Below are 18,759 nucleotides of genomic sequence, written 5' to 3'. Positions count from 1 at the left end.
GTACCTTACCCATGAAACAATCTAGAGATAGATAGAATTATTATTCTCATCGTAGGGTGAGGGAATTGAGGCTCAGTGAGGTCAAGCCATTTGCCCAACCCTGCCTGACCAGTGAGCAGCAGTGAGAACCTCTCCAGTCATAGGGGTGTCTGTGTTCCCTGTCAGAGAAAGACGCTCAATCACAGAAAGGTCAATGCTGAGCCTGGGTCCTCAGGCTTCTCAGTGAGGCTTTCCCTAACAGGAATACGCTATTGCCACCCAGGGTAGGGTCTCTTACATGTGACACAAGGGCAGGGCCAACAGAGGTGGGGTCATTCCGGACACAGTGATAACCTTACAGGGGTAACGTCTGCTTGTTTTTCTGTGTCCACTGGTCAGCAGAGATTGCCCTATGATTCTGCGGCCAGAGCCCTAGGCTAGCTCTGATGAGGTCAGGCCAGGGGGTAGGAAGCCATCCAGTAGGCAGGACAGTCCCAGCATTCCACAGCCAGGGCCCTGCGGGAGGGAAGGCCTCCAGGCCCTGCCAGAGCACAAAGCCCTGCCACTCTCCATGCAACTTCCCCACTGGAAGAGAGTGAACCTGTTTCTCAGAAAAAAATCAGACCCAAACCTGGGGTGGGGCACCCCAACTTCCTGATTCTTCCTCCAATGTAATAGACATCCTACCCTGACACTAGCCAACTCCCTTCCAGGCCCTGGCCCATGTGCTTATGCGTGAATTGAAATCAGCCTCAAACAAACCACTTTGAAAGACCATGCGCCGATGAAGTTCTCTTTACACTGTTAACTGTTTGAATCCTCTACTGGCCTGTAACAGATACAGCTACTTAACCACTGGACAGTACAAAGAACACTTTCATTCGGAAGCAGAAGACGTGGCTTCTAGCCCGGAATCTCCTACATACCTTGTCATGTTGCCAATGCCCTACCGACCGCTTTTTGCCTCAGTTTCCTCATCTCTAAGTAGGGAAAAGTCGCTAATTAACACACCCAAGTGCTGTATAAAAGGAGACAAGGGAAGCAAAGACCCTCAGATGCAGCAGTACGCTGACCATCACCGACCACAGTGCTCACGTTTCTGTTCAGCCCACCCCTCAATCCCAGAGGCCCAGCTTAAATAGCATCACTCAAGGTCTGGAACAGGATGAGCACTGAATTCCAGTGGGTTTTGCTGATGCCCTCAATCAAGGTGACTGTGACAGAACCAAGGGGGGAAAGAAAACATTCTTCTCTAGCAGCCAGAGGGACGTCCTTCTCGGCTGCTCTCCTAGATTAGCTAGCAACATGCCCCTTCCCCAGAAAGCTCTGGAAAGTGCCTATGTCCTAAAGACAGTCTAACAACACTCAAGTTCCTTCCCTCCTCTGCTTTCTAGAGGTATCCCTTTCAAGTAACCCCATATTTCGATTTATTCCTGGGAGCTCTGCAGAGGAAGACGGCTTACTCCACGTCATCTGAAAAACAGATGCCTGTTCTTACGCGTGTGACTTTAGTGGCCTCACAAACTGGCCCTCTACAGAGTTAACCTGCCTGAACGTGCCAGGCAGTCCCATCACAAATCACTGTTCAAGCCCAGCTTGTGACAAGGGTGTGTTGGCAGGGCCGGGCAGGAAAGGCCGGAGGGAGTAAAGCAGACAACCCGCTCTGACGAGTGCTGGAGAATGAAGAGCAAGGGCGGTGAGAGCGTAGAGGGCAGGCCAGGTTCAGGGTGCCCGCTGCAGGATGAGCTCTGTAATCTCCGCCCTGCTCCCCAATCTCATGGGTATCCCATAGTAGGCCGTGCCTGGGCTGACATATACAAACGTGGTCTGGGCCACCTGGTAGAGACCAGCAAAGAAAGGGTTCAGGAGATAGGCCGCCACATTCAAGGGGAAGATTTGCCCAGCATGCGTGTGCCCAGAAAGGATCAGGTTAATATCTGGCCGAGCCTGAAGGGCTCTCTTGGCAGCCAGGGGCTGGTGAGCTAGCAAGATGGTGGTGTGGTCTGGGCTGCAGCCCCCCAGGGCCTTCACGAGATCCATGCCATGGCCAGAGTAGTGCAGGAGGTCTGCTTCAATGTCATCCACGCCAGCCAAGCAGATCCAGTCGTCATCCTTACCACCACCATCACGTTGGGCCCGTGTGGCAGAAATCTTCACATTCTCATTGTGCAGCGGCCTGACATTCAAGGATTCCAGCAGCGCAAACCAGTTGCTGACATCTGACGTGTAGTATTCGTGATTCCCCGTGACAAAGTAGGTGCCGAGGCGTGAATGAAGCTGGCCCAAAGGAGCGACCGCCGTCCGGAGGATCGAGGCTTCTGAATCACAGAGGTCACCCACGATCACGGTAACATCCGGTTGCAGCGTGTTCACCATTCTCACAAACATCTCCATCTTGGTCCTGCCCACGGTGGGGCCCAAGTGAATATCTGAGAGGAGTACAATCTTGAGGTGGTCCATAGATGGGGGCAGCTGATGGATGGGGACCTCCACGGTTTTCACGGCGGGGGGCTGGGCAGCATTCAGAAGCCCAACTATGCTGAGCACGGCGGTCACCACCACTGCCAGGGCTGGCCTGAGTGTCAGCTTCCTTGTCTTGTCGAGGCTGCCCACGACCCTACCACTGCGCCAGGCCAAGAACTGGTAGGCCTGCTCCATGCCACTGAGGGTACAGAGGAAGAAGACCATGATGATGTATGCCCCAAGGCAGGAGTAGGCAGCCAAGGAAAAGAGATAGGGCTCCTCGGCCACTAAAAAGAGCATGGTGAAGAAACTGGAATGGGCCAGTGCCAGAAATGTCACAACAGCCATCTTCCAGAGCTGAAAGCAGGCCGACTCTGCAGCTGGGGAATGGCTAAGGTTGCTGACCGCACTACGCCAGATGTAGAGGGAGCCAATAAGCATGAGTGAATTGGCAAACAGGGCGAGCTGCAGGCGGAACAGCCAACGCCAGGCCCTGAGCTCAAGGTTCTCCGCCAGATAGGAGCGGGAGATAATCATGGACACGAAGACAGTGCCAGCGGCCAGGGCGGCCTTCACACCCAGGGGTAGCTGCCTGAAGATCACCATTTTTTCTGCTCCTAAGAAGGTCCCCTGTCAGTTCTGTGCAGGTGGGCTCTGGAAGGTGAGTTCCTTAGAAAGGACAGTGGCCAAGGAGAGGGTTCCAGGTCAGCTCCGCCTGCAACCAGGAACCGGAGTCAGCTTTGTTGGATAGCAGAGCTTTCTTGTCCCCATTCAAAACCTGAAGGCCACTTACATCTACCCAACCTGCCTTGAATCCAAGCCACCGGTCAGCGGCTACACTTTCTCACTAAAATACAAATACACTGGATTGTAACATCATGGGCTGTTTTCATTTTCTTCTGTCCAGTTTTCTGAATGTTTAAAGTTTTTCCACGATGCATATGGAATTTCTTTTATAATAAGAAAAACATTGTTCTAAATCAGCGGTTCTCAAAAGTGTGGTCTGGGGAGACCCAAGGGTCCATTTAGTCAAAACTGCTTTCATAATCCTACTAAGCCATAACTGACTTTTCCATTCTCATTCTCTCATGAGTGTACAGTGGATTTTTCCAGAGGCTACGTGACGTGTGATATGGCAAGACTGAATGCAGAAGTAGCTACGAGACTCCAACTGTCATCTATTGAGACAGACATGAAAGAGATTTGCAAAAATGAAAAACAATACCACTCTTCGCCCTAAAATTTGGGGAGAAATACTGTTATTGTTCAAAGAAACATACGTTTCCTCACATGTAATAGATTTATTATTTCTTAAATAAATTAATAAATATTCTTAAATTTTGTTTTAATTTCTAGCACAGTTAAAGTTTGAGAACCTCTGTTCCAAATAAATATAAACAAGGAAATCACAGAAAGCTTGTTTGCTGGTATCTTTCTTCAGCTCTAGGCCCAGGAGGGACACCTAGATGCGTAAGAATTGCTGGGGTGAAGCCAGCTTCCCTGTGTGGGTCTTGGGCACGGCAGTCATAGGGCACCCCCCCCCCCCACACACACACACACACACACGATGCTGTACAACCATTACTCAAGGGACTGCCTGGTCCACCAGATCCTCCTCCATAAATCCATCTTTCCCCTCCCCCAACTTTCCTAAATATTGATTAAGCTCCCCACCCCACCCCACGCCTACCCATTTTTCTCTGTTGCTGATCCCTGGAACTATTGTATTTCCCCCAAAATAAGACCTAACCAGAAAATAAGTCCTAGCATGATTTTTCAGGATGACATCCCCTGAACATAAGCCCTAATGAGTCTCTTGGAGCACAAATTAATACAAGACCCGGTCTTATTTTCAGGGAAACACGGTATTTCTCCAATTCCACCATGGCCAGTGGTTCTCACAACTGGCTAGCTCTCACCCCAGGGTCTCCTTCAGGCCTCCCTGCTAGACCAAAAAAAAAAATTAAAAAAAAAATTGGGACACAGGGAACACAGACCAGGCAGACAGGGATTAGCAAATAATTTGAGGCGACCTTTTCCCAAGAGGAATCCAAAATTAAAACATTCAGCAGCTGTTTTACAAACAAGATTTTCACCCTAGGTTTTCGATAACTGTATGACTTTGCTCTTAGGCAAGTTATTCAAAGCCTTTGATGGAAAGGAGTAATTTACAAGTCAACTGGTCCAAATTTCACCATCTTCTACTTAAAACGTACCCCAGGCTCAGCCCACCGAAACTCTGGAGGAACCAAAATGGGTTCGCTGACCGTGCACGCCCCCATCCCTCACCTACACGCCCAGCCAGACCTCCCTCCAGCAACGCTGGCGGCCACCTGCAGCCCGCCTCTCGTCGACCTTCAGCCTGTATCGCCAAGCCCTGAAGGTTAAGAAAATCCAAGCCAAAAAAGCAGAGGGTGGGGGGTGGCGAGAAGGGCACAAAAATGTTTGAAGAGAGAACACCTCGAAGGAAATTAATCCAGTGTTCCCATTGCGGGGGCCTCCTCTGACCCCATTTATTTCTCCTTCCGGAGCGCTTCGCAGAGCAGAAACTGGGCAAGGGAGGGCGCCCCAAACCAAAGCCCAAGGCTTCCTCTAATAACACGCGCTACTTGGAATCCCCTCCCCCCCCCCCCCCCCCGGGAAAATTGCAGAGCTGGAAGCGTTCGGGCGCACCTCATCTCACCCACTCGTTGCACCCAAGGGGAAGTGGGTCCAAGAACAACCCGCGGCCGGAACGGAACACACAAGCGACAGGGCCACCGGGAAGGACGCGCGCCCCGCCCGGCCCGCCCCCGACGGGAGGGCCAGTCCACTGCCTGCGCTCCGCAGGCTGTCTGCCTGCCGGGGTGCACCCGCGGCTCCCAGGCCCAGCGTCCTCCTGCAGGACGCCGGGTGGCCGCAGCCCCAGCCCCGTCCTCCGCCAGCATGTCCCCTATCAGTGCATCCCCGCGCAGGGGTCCTGTGGACTCACATGCAAGCCGCGCGCACTGTCCAGCAGCAGCGACGCCAGCATCAGGGAGAGAAAGCGAGCAATCCCCAGCATGTCCATCCTCCAGCCTTTCGGGCGACTCCGCAGTCGGCGCCCGGGCCAGCCGCTCGGCGTCACTTGACTGAGGACCCGAGGCCTGGCACCGCCCCTAGCCGGTCCTGCCGGCTGCCCCGTGGCCTGCTCCGCCCCGTGCCCCGCCCCGTGACAGCAGAGCCGGTGGCAGAGAAGAGGGCAGGACGAGCCTGGGGACCACCCGCGGCCGCGTGACTCCAGGGTAGTGTTATCTGGCCCCTGTCGGCCTCAGCCTGATCCTTTCGAAAGGCAATCAGGCGTCCCGGCTGTCAGCAGCTTGATAACGCACCCGGGGCTGGACTTTAACAAGGGTCTCCTTGCTCCCTGGCTGTTTCAGAGGACAGAGGAGGGAGTTGACACCAGATAAACCTAAGTGGGCGAGACAGAATCGTAGTCCCGCATGCAGCGCTCTCCGGAAAACTCTAAACCGGGACTCTGCAAAGTGTGGTCCCTGGACCAAGCGTATATGTGGAAATTGTTAGAAATGCAAATTACAGCGCCCCACCCCAGGAACTCTCAATCAGAAACTCTAGGGCTGGGGTCCAGAAATCTGCACTGTTACAAACCCTCCAGGTTATTCCCCTGCATGCTCAAGTTTGAGAACTGTTCTAAGTTACTGATACATTTAGAGGTAGGGTTCAGCTGTGGTAAAATCTTTTCGAACGCCAACCCTCAAGGCACCAGGGTCTGCAGGGTTTTTATTTCATTGTCGGATTTTGAGAGATAAGAGCAACCACCTTTCGATTTTGCACTTGAACCTCTCCACATCCTGGCGATGCTGATGTAGGCAGATCTGTCAAATCAGGGTGAAATAGTCATGCTCCCCTTAAAGAGATAGTCTTAGAAATGCAACATCAGGTGATTTCATCATTCTGCGAACATCACAGAGTGCTCTTACACACACCTAGGTGGCACAGCTTACTACACACCTAGGCTGTATTGTACAGCCTGATGGTCCTAGGCTGGAAGCCTGTATAGCATGTTGTTGTACAAAACAGGAGAATAAATCATGCACAAGAGAAAATGGTGTGATCAAGAGAGGAAGTAAACAAGAGATGTATGAGACAGACGGCTGCTGGTGTAACAGGGCATACTGTTTTACAGCAAACTTTTTTTTAATAAGTAGAAAGACCACACACTAAAATACCAATAAGGGGTGGCCAGTTGGCTCAGTTGGTTAGAGCACAGTGCTCTTGGCGGCATGGTTGCTGGTTTGATCCCCGCATGGGCCACTGTGGGCTGCGCCCTCCACAACTAGTTTGGGACAACTACTTGACTTGGAGCTGATGGGTCTTGGAAAAACACACTTAAATTAAAAAAAAGTTTTTTAAAATAAATAATAAAATAAAATACCAATAAAAAGTATAATATAGAAAATACACAAACTAGTAAATTGTCATTTATTGTTATTATCAAGTATTATGTACTGTACATAATTGTGTGTTACATTTCTGTATGACTGACAGTAGATATATTGACACCAGCATCACCACAAATGTAAGTAATGTGTTGTGCTACATTACAATGGCTATGACGTCACTAGGCAATAGGAATTTTTCAGCTCCATTATAAATGAGACCACTATTGTATATGCAGTCCATTGTTGCAGTCCAGTATTATCTCTTTTTACACTTGGGAAAACAAAGGCTCTCCGAAGTGAGTTAGCTGATCTAGGGTCACTGGTTACCACAAGCTCTGAGTCTGAAGTAAAAAATCTTTTCCTGGCTGGTTTCCAGCCCTACCTGAAAATCCCTCCTTTTTGTCACTGTGCAAGCCTCAGCTTTAACGGAAATTCAGTTTCAGAGGGAAGAGCTTTTAGGGAAATAACTTTTAATTTTTTCCAGCTTTGTTGCATTATATGAGTTGACATACCACAAAATATACTTCTTGCCAAGACTCTTTTTTTCCCCCCCCAGGATCCTCAGTACAAAACAATCCAACCAATCAAGTCTCTGTGTTCAAAACAGTGCTGCAAAGAAGGGTGGGAAAGCCCACTTCAAACCTAAAGGAACACAACCTGAGTCATCCTAACGTTAAAACTAGTACTTTTGTTTTCTACCGCAACCTGAGTCCTAACGTATAACTTTGGCAGACAGAAATCTTCCTTCTTCCTTTTAAAGAAAATTAACATTTAATAGTATAATCCCAAGAACATGTTCTACTTATTTGGAAAAAATAGAAGCCAGGGACCACTCTTTATTCCATGATAATCTGTTCTATGAGAGACAACAAGAAGAATCATTTTGTGACTTTGAAAAATATAACCTTCAAGAAAACTTTGATTGGTAAGCTTTAAAAAAAATACCATTAGTTAAAAACATTGTTAAGGGAGTTTTTTTGTTTGTTTGTTTGTTTTTGTTTTTGTTTTTTTTCTCTACCTGTATTGGTTCAACTTCTGGTAAGAGTATGTAGAAGCTATGGCTTTTAGGGAATTAAAGAAAAGCTGCAAAATATAATTGATTTGGAAAGATTTTAAATATGGGATCTGTAACAGGATTAAAAAGACAATGAGCTCCAGAAAAATCAAAAATTACCCACAAATCAAGATAATCCAGAGAGTAACAAAAGCGCAGTGAACCATTGCAGAGGGAGTAGCTAGAGACTGCCTGACCAGCTGTGTGGTCACAAGTAAAAGTTAAAAAACACTTTCTGTATCTGTTTTTAAAATAAGTTAAAAAGTTATTTTTTAACTTCTAAAAAGTTAAAAAATAGTCTTAGCTGTGTTTTCCCCCAAAAAGCATCCATTGTGTAACAAAATAGCTATAATTTACATTTGCTCATTTTTGTTCTCCTTTCCCATTGGACATTTCTTTGAGAGTCTGATAAATAGTCACTGGCTTTCCTTTCGCAGGTTCTTTGCTTGCCTGGAATACAGATTCCTTCTCCGTGTACTGTGAAATCCTTTCCCAACTCTTCAATCCTAATCTAGTACTAATGCAAGGGTTTTGGAGGCAGGTACCCTTGAGTTGGAATTCCAGCTCTGCCACTTAATAACTTAATAACTGTGTGACTGTGGGCAAGTTACATAAACTCTCTGAACCTTAATTCCTTCGTTGGTAAAATCAGGCTAATAATCTCAAACTCATTGGATAGTTCGGGGAATTGCCAGAGGTGATAACTATAAGACATTTGGCACATGCAGGATGTTAGTGGGGCAGTTGATGAAATCAGAATTAGGCCTATAGATTAATTTCCTGATTTTGATACGGGCACAAGACCTAACGATTAAATAATAGTTTTGTATTAATTTATTAATTTTGATCATTGCACTGTGGTTATATAAGAGAATGTCTTTGTTTTTAGGGACAAAGAAAGGCATCATCTTTGCAACTGACTCTCAAACTGTTCAGAAAAAAATGTGCGTATACACACACAGAACCGTAAAACAAATGTAGGAAAATATTGACATTTGGGGAATTAATCAAGATATTCTTTGTACTGTTTTTTCAACTTTTTTCTAAGTCTGAATTATTGCAAAATAAAGATAAATTTTTTAAAAATTTTAGCAAATGGCAGATTCAACGTTTCCCTCTTTTTTTCCCAGCCTGATGACCCAGGCGATAACATGCAGCAGGTATTTTTAACTGAATTGAGGCAGAAAGTGTTTAGCACAGAGGTGTGCTAAATAGATTAAAGCCAGTGATCCAAATCTGGCCTGCTGCCTGTTTTTGTATGGCTTGCCAGTTAAGGATCATTTTTACCTTTTTAAATGGTTGAAAAATGCAAAAGAATAATATTTTGTGACATTTGAAAACAATACTGAAATGTCAGTATCCATAAATAAAGCTGTATTAGGACACAGCCACTCCCAGTTCTCTACACATTGCATGTGGTTGCTTTCACACTACAGTGGCAGAGCTGAGTAGTTGAAACGGAGACAAAACCTAAAATTTTTTCTATTTGACCCTTTACAGTAAAAGCTTGCCCAGAGACTATAGGTTATAGTTTGTTTCTGAGATTTTTTTTTTTTTAGCAATTGTAAACAATTTATTATGAAATATATCATGTACCAAGAGTATATACAATGTATGTCTGGAGAATAATAATGACAAAACAAACATCCAATAATAAACAGATTATCACCAAGACCTACAGCTTCTTGTGGATCCTTTCCTGACTATATTCCCTTCCCTTCTGAAAGCTAATCACAATGCTGTACTTTGTCATTGTCATTTCCTTACTTTTCTTTCTGTAATTACCGCAAAGGTATGTGTCCTCAAATAATAAATTGGTTAGTTTTGCCACTTTCTGAAACTTCATTTAATGGAATCATACTAAGTATTCTGTTGTTATTTGGTTTTTATCGTTCAGTGTTATGTTCCTGAGTTTCATCCAGTTTCTGAGATTTTATGTACTTCCCTTTGTATGGTAGTTGAACTAGCAATAATAATAGCCTTAGTAAAATAGTAAAATAGTAAAAATAATGCTTTACTACCTGCCTCAGGCTCCAATGGCCTGTTATTATTCACATTTCACAGATGGGAAAACTGAGGCTCAGTAGAGTTAAATGACCTGATGGACTCTCTAAAATCACACTGCCTGACTTTTGAACCTGAGTTATTTTTACAAGGCTAGGCTTCTTTCTATCCATACTCTATTTTTCAGTTCCTGCCCATGTGTGCATATATAGTGGGCTGTCATGTAAAACCGCCTGCTCCACATTGTGGAGGATATGAAGTAACCATGAGAAGGCCATCGCCCTGCCCTGTAGAGACTCATCTCTAGTGAGACAGATGTTCACATATACAACTAAATATGGCACACGCTCTAATATAGACCAGTGCTACTCGAAAGTGTGGCCCAAGGACCAGAGGCATGAGATAAGTACAGCCATTCGAGGCAGGTATTTAGAAACTTGTAGCAATTTGAGAAAGTTTTTCTGTTGAATCTAATCATGAAAAGATGGATGTGAATTTTGCATGTCCATTTTCATTTCTTTTTTTCTAGTAATTTAATTTTTATCACATTTTTACACCAGGATCAGTCCTTGATAGATGGGAAAGAGCACTGATAACCACAGAAACAAAATTGACCCTTCACTAAAGGTCATTTGAGAAGCATAGAAGCCTCATCAGTAGCACAAGAACAATGAAGGGGAGAGAGGTGTGTGGCCAACCACACAGATGAAAACTTAGTTTTTCTGTCTTAACAGAGCTTTGCACACAAGTTAAGAATCAATCTCCACTGCTTTGATCAATTAATTTTCCCTTATGGTCCTAACTAACAAAGTTTTCTTATTCAGCAAATTTCAAGTCCCAATGTCAGTTCTGAACTATATTTCAGTGTAAAAATTTAGCTAACTTTACCTTTCTAATATTAAAATTTTCATTAGAGTAATTGTAATTTGGAATAGATTTTAGGAGTATTAAATGATATATGTTAGAGGCAAAATAAAAGCAACGCCTCCACTGAAAAGACATGACTACTCATTGTGATGCTTGACCTGATCTTGGACTAGGAAAAAAATAATAACTACAAATGATATTATAAGACAATTAACAAAAGTTGACCATAGACTATGGATTAGAAAATAATAGTGTATTGATATTAAATTTCCTAGTTTTGATAATGATACTGTAGCTATGTTCTTAGGACATACATTCTGAAATATTGAGGGGTAAAGGAGCATAAGGTCTTCAACTTACTGTCAAATGGTAACAATAATATGTATATGTTTATATACAATTATATATTATACAAAATATACGATATATTACATGTATATAATAAGAGAGCAAATGTTGGAACAAATAAGGCAAAATGTTACCAATTGATGAATTAGGTAAAAGGCATACAGGAATTCTTATATCAAAAAATTATTTAAAAAACTAAAAATTAAAGTTTCCAGCCTACAAATGTGGACACTTCTGCTGCACAGCAATTCTTTATCTTTCTCACATGTCTTTAAGTTTTCTGACACAGAAAATCCTGAGACCTGTGACCTGGGGTTAAGTTGTACAACCACCTGATGGGTATTGTTGTAAAAGAATAAAAAGATAAAATTGTGAAATAATGGGGAAACAGTGTCCCACAGCTCCAATAAAAGTTAGCAGCTATCAGGAACAGCATGCATGTGACAATCACAAGTGTTAGGATGCCCTTGTCCCCATATTTTCCAACTCGCTTTCAGTTTCTAAAAACATGCATATGTTTTTGAGATATCTAAAATATAAAATGCCTCTGCTTTAGGAAAAAAAATTAGGACTTTGTTTTAAACACTCTTCTGTCCTATCTTCATTCTATCGTCTTACTGTATCTGTCAAGAGCATCTGCTTCTTCACGGTCTCTCAGCCCTATCTTTGCAGGGTTATTTTTTCCCTCCTCCATGTTTGATCGAGACCTGTTGTTTTGTGGGGACAGGGTCCAAGAGAGCAGTTTGTAGACTCTTTGTCTCACATGGAAAGGTGCTGGCTTGGTTATTAGATGGCCATCAGCTGTGGCTGGGTGGCCATCAGCTGTTACCAGTGAGCCATTGGCCACTAATATAAGGCTAAGCTAGCAAGCGCGGATTGCAGTTAGCAAGGGGTTGGTTGGTTGGCAGAGAAGCGGACAGCGGATTGCGGATCATGTGGCTCCTGCTTCCTGTGTCTCCAACCCAGCCGCCAGTGAAAATATAGTGGTATGACTCCCCTATCTATGGCTCCGTCGGTGTTCCTTTTTGGCCTCACCATGTCCTGCGTTCTAGTGTGGGGAGCAGGACTAGAGTCCCTGCATGACATGTTTCTTTTTTGCCTGGGCCCGTAGGTTCAGCACACCGTCTCTGCCTTCATAGCCCTATTTGCAGGTCGTGGCTCTCAGAGATCGCAGGAGTTTTCTAGCTCAATTGAAGGTTTCATCTAGATACAGCCAGAAGAGTTATTTGTTCTGATAATCACCACGTTGGGCCATCAGGGTCTTAAATTTTATATAATTACTAGAGTAGTCAACATTTAATCAGGGGAATTAACATCATCTGGGTTTCCAGTTTCTTTTCAAAGATCAAAAGGTCTGCCCACACCAGGCCCATTGTCCCATGGGGTAACAATAGGCTGGAAATAATGTGTTGAGCCATTTTTTAGGCAGGGCAGGTCCCTCTAGTCAGCAATAATCTCCATCTGGTCCATGTCACTTTTCGACATGACTTGCAGGTACCATGAGAGATTTAAGTTTGCAACTTCTGGGTCAGAGAGTCTCAGTGCTAATTTGATCATGCCTCTACGATTGCTGTATCAGACACACCTACGTGACACCTCCGATTCACTAGTCATCTGTCTCCCAAACCCTAGGCTGCCTGCTCCACCTCAGCGGCCCTGCAGCACATCTGCTACCCCAAATCAACCATCTGGAGTCTCTGGCTCCTCCAGACACTTCTGGACTCTCTGCAATAAAGCACCATATTTCTAAAGTGGCAGCTGAGGAGGCTAGGTGGTACAAACCAGGACAGGCAAATTCACTTCCAGGGGAGAAATGTAGTATGGTGGGAGACCAGAGGAGGGAAAGAGCCAGTAAATAAATGTTCTCTCCCCTCCTCCTTTAGATGGGCTATTTCAAGATATGGTTTCCCTGCATAGCCTGTCCGGAGACATTCCACATGGTCTAGTGGGCACATCTGCCAAGAAACTGGCTTTATGTCTTGAAGGCGGTTGTGAAGCCGTAGCCGGCAGAGTAACACATTACTTTGTGCTCTTTGCATCCTTCCCTGCCTTATATTCCCTCTCCTCTTACTCTCTCTGCCAGGGATTGTACCTCCCAGATAAAGTACCAGCATTTAACTCTTGCCTCAGACTCTGTTTTCTTGGGAGCCCAGGATGAGACAATTATTTATTCAACATGATGAAATTGCCCTGCAGCCTACCATTTCCTGTACGCATTTCTTGAGCTTTCTCCAACCTTGGGTTTTGGGAACGCCCTCTTAGGTTTTGCTTTTTAGGATCATAGGCCATAACTCATCCCCAATTCCAACCCCAGATTTACTGCCTCTTAATGAAATAATCACTGATGGCACTATCTGAAGGAAACATCTAACTTACGACATTTATCTTTCTCTGTATTATGGCTTTTTATGTTCTGTGCTTTAACTTAGGTCATCTTTCTTATGAGGATCACTTTGGGGGGTGGGGGAAGGGAGGGTCTCCTGCGCTGCTTTTTGGTCTGCAGCTCCGTCATCTTCTTCCCCAATTGAGCCTTGGCACTTGTCACCCCCTTTGCCAGAAATCTTTTCTTTTCTGTTTTGCATCCAGCCAACTTTTATTTCATCTTTTCAGACCCTTTAAAGAAGTTCAAGCACGGCCTCTTGCGAGAAACCTTCCCAGACTCACCCTCAGACTAGATTACTGCTGTAGGCTGAATGTATGTCTCCCAAATTCATATGTTAAAACCTACTCTCTGGGCTGGCCCAGGGGCTCTGGCGGTTAGAGCTCCGTGCTCCTAACTCTGAAGGCTGCCGGTTCGATTCCCACATGGGCCAGTGGGCTCTCAACCACAAGGTTGCCAGTTCAATTCCTTGAGTCCCGCAAAGGATGGTGGGCTCTGCACCCTGCAACTAAGATTGAACATGGCACCTTGAGGTGAGCTCCCAGATGGCTCAGTTGTTGGCTGGAGCATGGACTCTCAACCACAAGGTTGCCAGTTCGACTCCCGCAAGGGATGGTGGGCTGTGCCCCCTGCAACTAGCAACGGCAACTGGACCTGGAGCTGAGCTGTGCCCTCCACACTAAGATTGAAAGGACAACAACTTGACTTGGAAATAAGGTCTGGAAGTACACACTGTTCCCCAATAAAGTCCTGTTCCCCTTCCCCAATAAAATCTTTAAAAAAAAAAAAAAAAGAACCTAATCTCTAGTGGGATGGTATGTGGAGGTGGGTCTTTTGGGTCTTTTGGGTGATTAGGTGAGGAAGGCAGGGCCCCAGGGCGTGAATAGGATTAGAGAACTTCCTCGCCGCTTCCACCGTGTAAGGACGCAGCAAAAAGCTGGCCCGCATCAGACACCAAACCTGTCGGTACCTTGAGCTTGGACTTCATGGGCTCCAGAACTGTGAGAAATACATTTCTGTGTTATAAGCCACATAGTCTATGGTATTTTGGTTATAGCACCATGAATGGACTAAGACCTCAGTTACCCAGCCTTTTTTTGGGCCCACACAGTACTCTATTCACCTCTCTGTTCCAGCTCTAATGATAGGGTAATTGTTTTACTTATCTGTCTTCTCCAGACTCTGAGTTCCCTGGGGAAGAGTTGACACCGTTTCTCTAATACAGTGCCTGGCACACAATAGTTCACTATAGGTTTATGTAACAAATGAAAATAAAAAGATGATTTATTTCTTCTGCTCAACTGCAAGTCCCTTGCAGTCATGGGTGTATAGCTGATCCATCTTTGTGTTCCAGGGCTAAGAGTAAGACCTGGTATAGGGTAGATGCTGAATAGTGTATTGAAAGAAGGAATAAGTTCATTTTATGGAAGATAATTTGTCATTAAAATCACCTGGAGAACACAGGGTCCTTTCGTGAGGAACACACTCAGACACAGCTCTGATGAAGCTGAACAGTCCCATAAGCAGGAGTCAGCCATACTAGACATTGTCTTACTTCACTTCCTTTTACAAAGTGTGTTGAATTATAATGGAAGGCCACTGTTGCCTATACCTCCACCTGCCTACCCACAGCCTTGCTCATTAAGACAATTACCCTTAACCTTTGCTGTCCCACGCTCGCTTCTCCCTGACTCTTTATGCTCTAACCACAGTGGCCTTCTCTAGTCTCTTTGAACCTTTCATGTCTCCTCCCCTATAGCCATTTTCTGTGGGGCTGGTGCATTGACTTGTGATATGTGGGGGTTGCCTAGGATCCAAGCAGCGCCCAGAGATTTCCCCAACCTCACTGTCAAAGCAGAGTGGCCTGAAGTGGCATAGAGTTGATGGACCTGGAGGGGCTTGGCCAAGGTAATGAGGTATGACTCCTCAGTGGTGACCAACCAGGGACAGATGCCATTTCAACAGAGGCCACAGTTCACATATGACCATATCTCCGTATTTACCTCACTAGGTTGATACAAACTGACTTCAAAGACAAGAGAAGGAGCCAGTTGAGAAGAAACAAATAGGGTGTCCTTCTTGAACTTTTGGACAATGTTTCTATTAGCTAATGTTGTATAACAAACCACCCCAAAACTTAGAGGTCAACAACAATCATTTATTTAGTCCATGACTCTGCAGGTTCTTCTGGTTTTGGCTCTACTGGACTCCCCATGTATCTGCAGATACTTGGTGGATTTCCTGGTGCTGGATGGTCTAGGATGGCCTCACTCATACATTTGGCTTGTGGCAGGAATGCTGGAGAGATAACTGGGTCACAAGTCTCTCATCCGCCAGCAAGCTAGCCTAGACCTAGTCACATGAAGAGAGGGTTCCAAGTGCCACAAGAGAGAGCAAGGCCCAGTGCAAAGTGGGACATTTGCTTCTCTCTCATTGGCCAAAGCAAATCACATAGCCAAACCTAAATCCAAAGGGAGAAGAAACTAACTCCATCTCTCAATGAAGAAATTGCAAAGTCACATTGCAAAGGGGCATGAATATGCACAGGGGAGGAATTTGAAGCATTCTTGTAATCAACCACCTCCACATTTTCAGTTCATTCTATCTTAGATGAGTTGTTTTGTTGTTGTTGTTGTTGTTGTTGTTTTGTAGAAAGGCAACAATTCTCTGTGTCTTCATGTGGCTTTCCACTTTGTCTTGGTATTCCAGAAGATGGTTAACAAATTGTGAGTTATTTAAATAGTTGTTTTATCTCCCTTTCTAAGTTTATGCTCCTTCACTTACTCATTTATGCTTGTAACCACACTGGACTAAGAATAATGCCTCGCACACAGAAGGGGATTGATTAATAAGCTTTTGAATGATATATTTGAGAGAAATAGCTTGGTGGAGATAAGAGAGACAGTCTGACAGATGTATCATTCATTCTACAAGTATTTACTGAGCACCTACTATGTGCCAAGCACTCTATGATGTGCTAGGAATACAGTGGTAGGTAAAACAGACATGGTCCCTCCCTAGTTTGTGAAGCAGTCTTACAGGGAAAGAGATGTCAAGCAAATAATCACAAAAATAAACATATATTTGCAACTATGATGCATGCTACATATGAGAGGTACATGGGGCTGTGAGGTATTTTTTTTTTAAAACTACTGTGTCTCTTTTTAAAAAAAACAGTTTTATTGAGGTATAATTGACATACAATAAACTGTGCGTATTTAAAGTATACACTTTGATACATTTTACCTAAAATAATCACCACAAGTTCTGTGAGATTCTGATTTGATCTAGTTAGGGAGTACAGCAAGGAAAGGAAAGTATCTCTGAGGAAGTGACATCTAAAATGGAATCTAAACTAACAGCCCTGTGCAAAGGCCTTTTGGCAGGAGCTGGCAAGGCAAGTACAAGAGGAAGTAGCATCTTGTACAATTGAGACATTGTGTGAGATGCTTCTAAATTGTATTTATTGCTAGTGGGATTGAACTTTTTCCTGTTTATTGGACACTTTCCCTTTGTGTGTGTGTGTTTTTGAATTGGGGGATGTTGGCCTTTTTCATGTTCTCCACACATTCAGGATATCAGGCCCCAAGCAAGATGGTCACAGATTCTCTAGGTAGGAGGCTCTAGAGAACCAGGTAAACACTCCTCCCAACTCAGCTCTTTCCACAGGCTCCTGTCCCCCATTCAGGTTTCTGTTCAAATATCACCTCTTCATGCAATCTTCCTCTACTCCATCCGATTCACTTGTTTTATTTTTGTATATCACTACTGCAATTCTTTTCTAAAAGTTGTTTAAAAATAAAAAGTAACTATAAAATAATATCTTAAAAATATATGTATGGCATAGAAATGATGCAGCGAATGTCCTCATACTCACTCGCATCCGCTTAGCCCTACGTGACCCTCTCCTAATTCCATGCCCTTCCTTCCACCTTACAGGCAATCACCATCTGATTTTTGTGTATGATTGCTTTTTTATTACAGTTTAACCCTGTGTGCTTGTTTGTGGTAAGATTATGTTATTTGCATTCTTAAATAATATTTTCTGTACTTTAGTACATTTTAAAACTTTAACCAAATGGAATCATTCTCCATTTTTCAAAAAGACCGAACTGTGTTATGTATAGCTGTAGTTCTTTCATTTCCTCTCACTGTAAAATATTCTTCTATGTGCACATCCTCTCGACTTAAAAAAAATCCACTGTTGTTTATGGACAAGTTATTTCTGCTTTCAGCGATTAAGAACAGTACTACTGTACTCCAAAGACATTTACTAATTACGAAAGAAAAAAAAGGAAGTGGAGAAAATGGGCAAGAGCTTAACAAAATAATCAAAATTAACATCAGTGATAAGGGGCAGACATCGTGCTCCTCCCATGTGACACCAGAGAGGGATGTACTATTGCTTCTGTGGTATTCTAGCCATAAGAGCTTAATCTGAATCTAATCACTAGAAAACATCAGAGAAACCCCAAATGAGGGAACTTTTATAAAATAACGATCTGTATTCTTTTTAAAAAATAGAATATTTTAAAGAGCAGTTTTAGATTTGCAGCAAAATTGAGCAGAAGGCATAGAGATTTCCCATATGGCCCTGCCACGATAGATGCACAGCCTCCCCCACTGTGAGAATCCCACACCAGAGAGGTACATTTGTTACACCTGGTGAACCTACACTGACACATCATAATCAGCCAAAGCCCATAGTTTACATTAGTGTTCCCTCTTGGTGATGTACATTCTGTATGTTTTGAAAAATGTATGACATTTATCCACCATTATAATATCATACAGAATTGTTTCACTGCCCTAAATATCCTCTGGGCTGTTTGTTCTCATCCCTCTGTCCCCCAACACCTGGCAACCTCTGGACATTTTACTATCTTCATGGTTTAGCCTTGTCCAGAATGTTATATAATTGGAATCATATCGTATGTAGCCTTTTCAGATTGGCTTCTCTCACTTAGTAATATGCACTTAAGGAGCTTCCATGTCTTTTCATGGCTCGATTAGTTCACATATTTTTAGCACTGAATAATATTCCATTGTCTGGATGTACCAGTTAATATATCCATTCACCTACTGAAGGACATCTTGGTTGCTTCCAAATTTTGGCAATCACGAATAAAACTGCTATAAGCATTTGTGTGCAGGTTTTTGTGTGGACATAAGTTTTCAACTCATTTCAGTAAATACCAAAAAGTGTGATTGCTGGATTGTGTAGTAAAGGTATGTTTAGTTTG

General features: G+C 44.1%; 2 protein-coding genes across 4 annotated transcripts in view; both read right to left on the bottom strand.

Moving 5' to 3' along the window:
- The window catches only part of GLB1 (galactosidase beta 1), a 103,730-nt gene extending 98,134 nt beyond the window's left edge, over nt 1-5,596 (bottom strand). The window contains exon 1 of one of the 3 annotated variants that reach the window (XM_019727728.3): nt 5,414-5,596. In XM_019727728.3, coding sequence (XP_019583287.3) covers nt 5,414-5,491 — 78 coding nt within the window. In that variant the 5' untranslated portion in view covers nt 5,492-5,596. Of the gene's footprint in view, nt 1-5,115; nt 5,253-5,413 lie in introns of those variants that run through there. The other 2 variants (XM_088798288.1, XM_019727729.3) reach the window with 2 other exon arrangements.
- On the bottom strand, nt 1,558-3,182 carry TMPPE (transmembrane protein with metallophosphoesterase domain). Its single transcript, XM_088798289.1, has one exon. The coding sequence runs from the start codon at nt 3,046-3,048 to the stop codon at nt 1,702-1,704; it is 1,347 nt and encodes a 448-aa protein (XP_088654415.1). The 5' UTR covers nt 3,049-3,182; the 3' UTR covers nt 1,558-1,701.
- Nucleotides 5,597-18,759: the final 13,163 nt, after the last annotated feature.

The sequence above is a fragment of the Rhinolophus sinicus genome, chromosome 5, assembly GCF_057876585.1.
Source record: "Rhinolophus sinicus isolate RSI-liver-muscle chromosome 5, RSI-T2T, whole genome shotgun sequence".
Lineage (NCBI taxonomy): Eukaryota > Metazoa > Chordata > Mammalia > Chiroptera > Rhinolophidae > Rhinolophus > Rhinolophus sinicus.
Note: the sequence above shows the minus strand (reverse complement) of the source record. Positions and strands in the feature narration are given on the sequence as shown.